The following is a 4,868-nucleotide window of genomic DNA, read 5'->3' as shown; positions in this document are numbered from 1 at the left end:
GATGTTGGAGTAACCCCACCCAGACCATTAAGCCACTGCCCAGAGATAAAAATAAAGTCGGGCGTGTTTCCCCCCACGTGAGTCGGATCCTGAATAATCTGGGTCAGGTCCATGGTCATCATGGAAGCCATGAACTCTCGGGCCACCCCCGATGCACCGCCCAGGGAAGGCAGATTAAAATCTCCCAGAACCATGAGTCTGGGAAACTCAATCGCCAACCCCCGAAACATCTAGGTTAACAGTAATTTTCCAAAAGTCACAACTCATGTTCTTCTATAGTAATGGCTCCCAACCTTTTTTATACCCCGAACCCCGAGAACGCTTCTGATATATTCTCGCACCCCTTACAAAAGTTCAAAATAACAGGAATTAAATTATGCATATACATTATAATTTTGAAAACCCAAGTTTTTGTAACCCCTGGAATATCATCTCGCACCCCCAGGTTCGGAACTCCTATTCCATATAAAGGTAAAGGTTCCCCCGCACATGCGTGCTAGTCGTTTCCGACTCTAGGGGCCAGTGCTCATCTCCGTTTCAAAGCCAAAGAGCCAGCGCTTGTTCGAGGACGTCTCCATGGTGATGTGGCTGGCATGACTAGAAGCCAAAGGCGCACGGAAACTGTTACCTTCCCACCGTAGTGGTCCCTATTTTTCTACTTGCGTTTTTTATGTGCTTTCAAACTGCTAGGTTGGCAGAAGCTGGGACGAGTAACAGGCGCTCACTCTGTTACGCGCAGTGCTTTTTTTGTAAAAGAAAAAGGTGCCGGAACTCACATTTCATACAACCCATCTTGCCTACCCTACAAGGTTCCATCCAAAAAAGGTGCTGGAACTCTGTTTTGAGCGTTCTATGAGAAAAAAAAGCCCTGGTTACGGGGCACTCGAGACTCGACCCGCCAAACTGCGGACGTTCTGATTGACAAGCTCAGCGTCCTAACCCACTGAGCCACCACGTCCCTTGGAGCCGATTCTTACATCAACCTATTTTTTTTATAGGAAAGCCTTCCTCCAGTTTGTACCAATCCTCAGTGTGTTCCTTTCTCCCCAGAAAAAGACGCCGGATTTGAGAACCTCTGCCTAAGAGAGCTTTGCATGCTTAATTTCAGCTTTGAGTATTCCTATTGAGCCAGCTTGTCCTTGGCTGGGACACACCCTTGATTGGCAAGATCAAGGAGGCCTGTCATCTCCTGGGGAATCCTGAGGGCTTTGTGACCTCATCATCCCTGCAGGCTAAACTGTCAGTTATGTCAGTTATCGGAGGGAAGGTGGCTCCTAAGAGGTCAGCTGGTCTCCAGAAGGGCTCTTGGACTCTGGGCAACCTTGCCTCTTTTCCTAACCATCAGGAAGATAAATAGTGGTGAGGGTAAGAGTTAGGTTTCAGATGACCTTTAAGGTGAGGTTGAGGGTGAAAGAAAGGATGAGGATGAGAGGGAAGTTGTGAATTAGGATCAGGGACAGAAAGAGGAATGGGCAGGCGGAAAGGCCCAAAGGGCTCCACAATCCCCCGCTCCTCCGTCGGCCGGGAGGACCGAGGCCGCTTTGGGGGGAGACCGGGGGGACTTTGCCCCCCCCAATGCCGCCCCTCCCCCCAGGCTTCCCTCCGGCTCCCCAAGCCCCCAGCAAAACGAGACGCGCCTCCGCCCCGCCCGACGAGCAGACGACGCGTGTCAGGGCAAGGCGAAGCGGCGTCTCTTCGGGAGAGGATCCGGGCCCGCCTCGGCCCCAGCAGACCCCCAAAGGCTCGGGCCGCCCTGCCTCCCCGGGCTCGATCGGGGCCTCCGAGGAAGGGGAGCCCGGGCGCCGCGGTCGCAGCGGGAAGCCCGGCCTGGCTCGCCTCCCTCCGGGCGCGGAAGCCTCCGCAGCGGCCTCCCCGCCGATCCGCTCCCGCCATTCGCGCCTCCCGCCCCTCAGGAGGCGGCTCATGTCGCCTCGCCAGACAGGCAGGGCCGCTGCACCAATCGGAGGAGGCAGGAGGCTGGCCGAAAGGACGGAGGTCCCGCCCCCACTTCCGGCATCGGAGAGGCAGCGGAAGGAGCGTCCCGGTTCGAAGTGCACGGAGGCAGGTAGGTCCCGGGGGATGCTGGGAGTCGCGGGAGGCAGGACGGGGAGCCCGAGGCTGGTCCGGGTGGGCGACGCTGGGAGGGAAGCCGAGTCCGTGAGAGGCCGAAGCTGGGACTCTCCTCCGGGGAAGGGACGAAGCCGTGACCCGCCTCTCTCCCTTCGCCCCTGCAGGAGTTCGGGCGAGCCCGGCGGAGGAAGCAAGGAAAGAAGTAGGCGCCGGCCGAGAGGAGGCCCCGCGGGGAAGGCGCGGAAGGGATGAGCCGAAGGGGACTCCGGGAAAGGAGGCCGCCTGGAGGGCGAAGCGGGGAGCAGGAAACGGGCGGAGACCCCGAGACGGGACTGGAGGGCGGAGGGTCCCTCAGAAAAGGCGGGAAACTCGGGAAACGCCACAGAATCCAGGAGGGAGGAAAGAAATATCAGTGCCCGGAATGTGGAAAATCCTTCAAAAGAAATAGAGATCTTAAAAACCATCTAAGAATCCACACAGGAGAGAAACCATTTAAATGCCTGGAATGTGGAAAGAGCTTCAGTCAGAGGGGAAGCCTTTATAGCCATCAAAGAATCCACACTGGAGAAAAACCATTTAAATGCCTGGAATGTGGAAAGAGCTTCAGTCTGAGGGGACACCTTTATAGCCATCAAATAATCCACACAGGAGAAAAACCATTTAAATGCTTGGAGTGTGGAAAGAGCTTCAGTCGGAGGGGAACCCTTTATAGACATCAAAGGATCCACATAGGAGAAAAACCATTTAAATGCCTGGAGTGTGGAAAGAGCTTCAGTGAGAGGGGAAGCCTTTATAGACATCAAAGGATCCACACAGGAGAAAAACCATTTAAATGCCTGGAGTGTGGAAAGAGCTTCAGTCGGAGGGGAAGCCTTTATAGCCATCAAAGAATCCACACAGGAGAAAAACCATTTAAATGCCTGGAGTGTGGAAAGACCTGCAGTCACAGCACAAACCTTTATAGACATCAAAGAATTCACACCGGAGAAAAACCATTTAAATGCCTGGAGTGTGGAAAGGGCTTCAGTCTGAGGGCAAACCTTTATAGTCATCAAAGGCTCCACAGTAAACCACATAAATGCCTGGAGTGTGGAAAGAGCTTCACTCAGAGGGGAAAACTTTATAATCATCAAAAAATTCACACTGGATACAAAACCTTAAAGTGCCTGGAATGTGGAAAGAGCTTTAGTCACCAGGGAAACCTTTGTATACATAAAAGGATCCACACTGGAGAAAAACCATACAAATGCCTGGAATGTAGAAAGAGCTTCAATAGGAGGGGAAACCTTTATGTACATCAAAAGATCCACACTGGAGAGAAACCACATAAATGCCAGGAGTGTGGAAAGAGCTTCAGTCTGAGGGGAAACCTTTATAGACATCAAAGGATCCACACGAGAGAAAACACATAAATGCCTCGAGTGTGGAAAGAGCTTCACTCACAGGGGACACCTTTATGTACGTCAAAGAAGACACACAGGAGAAAATCCATATAAACGCCTTAAGTGTGGAAAGAGTTTTACACCTCCATCGACATCAAAGTATTCATGCAAGAGAAAAATTCTGTAAATGCTTGAAGGTGGAAACAGCTTCACTGAGAGAAAAGTTTTATAGATATGAAAGATTCCATTCAGAAAGGAAATCATTTAGATGCCTGGAGTTTGGAGAATCATTCACAACAAACAAAAATCCTCAGAAGTCATCAAAATATTCACTTGGGGGAAAATACCTAATAACTTACGATGTGTGGAAAAAGTTTCAGTCAAAATAGGTCTTAGGAAAAATTATAAACTTTACACAGAGAATAAAGTTTTTAAATGCACAGAGTGTGCTAAATTTTTCCAAATAAATGGCAGTCTCAAAAACCAACTAAGAATCCAAGCTGCTTTTTTAAGAGGCAACTGGACTTTCTTGTTTCTTTGAAGACTTTTTGCTTCTCATCCAAGAAACTTCTTCAGCTCTGACTGGATGGTGGAGAATGGAAGGATATATATTCCTTACAGACAGTTGGTTGTTTGCATTCTTTTAGAGCAGGGGTGTCAGGCTGCCAACCCGCGGGCCAGTTTCATCATGCGGAAGCTGTGCCTACCCCAGGGGTCGGCAACCGGAAAAAGGAAAAGAGCCACTCAGAACCGGTTCCGTCACGCAAACAAAAAAGTGGGAGCCGCAAAAAGTGCGCGCGTGTGCGTCCACTCACGCGCATGCGCAAAAAACATTTTGCGCATGCGCAAAATGGGAGGCACCTGCGCCCTACCCCATTGCCAGAAATGGCAAATCAGTCCCGATACGTCTGTCGCGAGTTTGACACCCTTGCTTTAGAGAGTCTGCTGAGGCCAATGTGTCTACTGAACACATTTGTGTTCTCAGGATTACTTGAATAGTGCAAATGGGTGTGTACCCTCTGTCCAAAATGTGGACTTTGTTCCATAGAGAAATATTTTTATAGTCTATGTTGTTGTTGTTAGCTGTGAAGTTATGTCCAACCCATCATGACCCTATGGACAACGTTCCTTCAGGCCTTCCTGTCCTCTACCATCTTCAGGAGTCCATTTAAGCTCACGCCTACTGCTTCAGGGACTCCATCCAGCCGCCTCATTCTCTCTCGTCCCCTTCTTCTATTGCCCTGAACCTTCCCCAGCATGAGGCTCTTCTCCAGTGAGTCCGTCCTTCTCATTAGGTGGCCAAAGTATTTAGAGTTTTAGCTTCAGGATCTGGCCTTCTAAAGAGCAGTCAGGGTTGATCTCCTCTAGGACTGACCGGTTTGATTGCCTTGCAGTCCAAGGGACTCGCAGGAGTCT

General features: G+C 50.7%; 1 protein-coding gene across 1 annotated transcript; it reads left to right on the top strand.

The window, feature by feature from the left end:
* Positions 1-2,048: 2,048 nt before the first annotated feature.
* On the top strand, positions 2,049-4,127 carry LOC308675043 (uncharacterized protein). Its single transcript, XM_081339996.1, has 2 exons — positions 2,049-2,065; positions 2,235-4,127. The coding sequence occupies exon 2, from the start codon at positions 2,319-2,321 to the stop codon at positions 3,480-3,482; it is 1,164 nt and encodes a 387-aa protein (XP_081196122.1). The 5' UTR covers positions 2,049-2,065; positions 2,235-2,318; the 3' UTR covers positions 3,483-4,127.
* The last annotated feature ends 741 nt before the right edge of the window (positions 4,128-4,868 follow it).

This window comes from Vipera berus, assembly GCF_964194415.1.
Source record: "Vipera berus genome assembly, chromosome: 15".
Classification (NCBI taxonomy): Eukaryota; Metazoa; Chordata; class Lepidosauria; order Squamata; family Viperidae; genus Vipera; species Vipera berus.
The sequence above is the reverse complement of the archived record's forward strand: the minus strand, read 5'-3'. Positions and strand labels throughout refer to the sequence as shown.

Excerpts from the sequence above, each read along its gene's own strand:
- LOC308675043 (XM_081339996.1), top strand. The coding sequence starts at position 2,319 with ATGAGCCGAAGGGGACTCCGGGAAAGGAGGCCGCCTGGAGGGCGAAGC.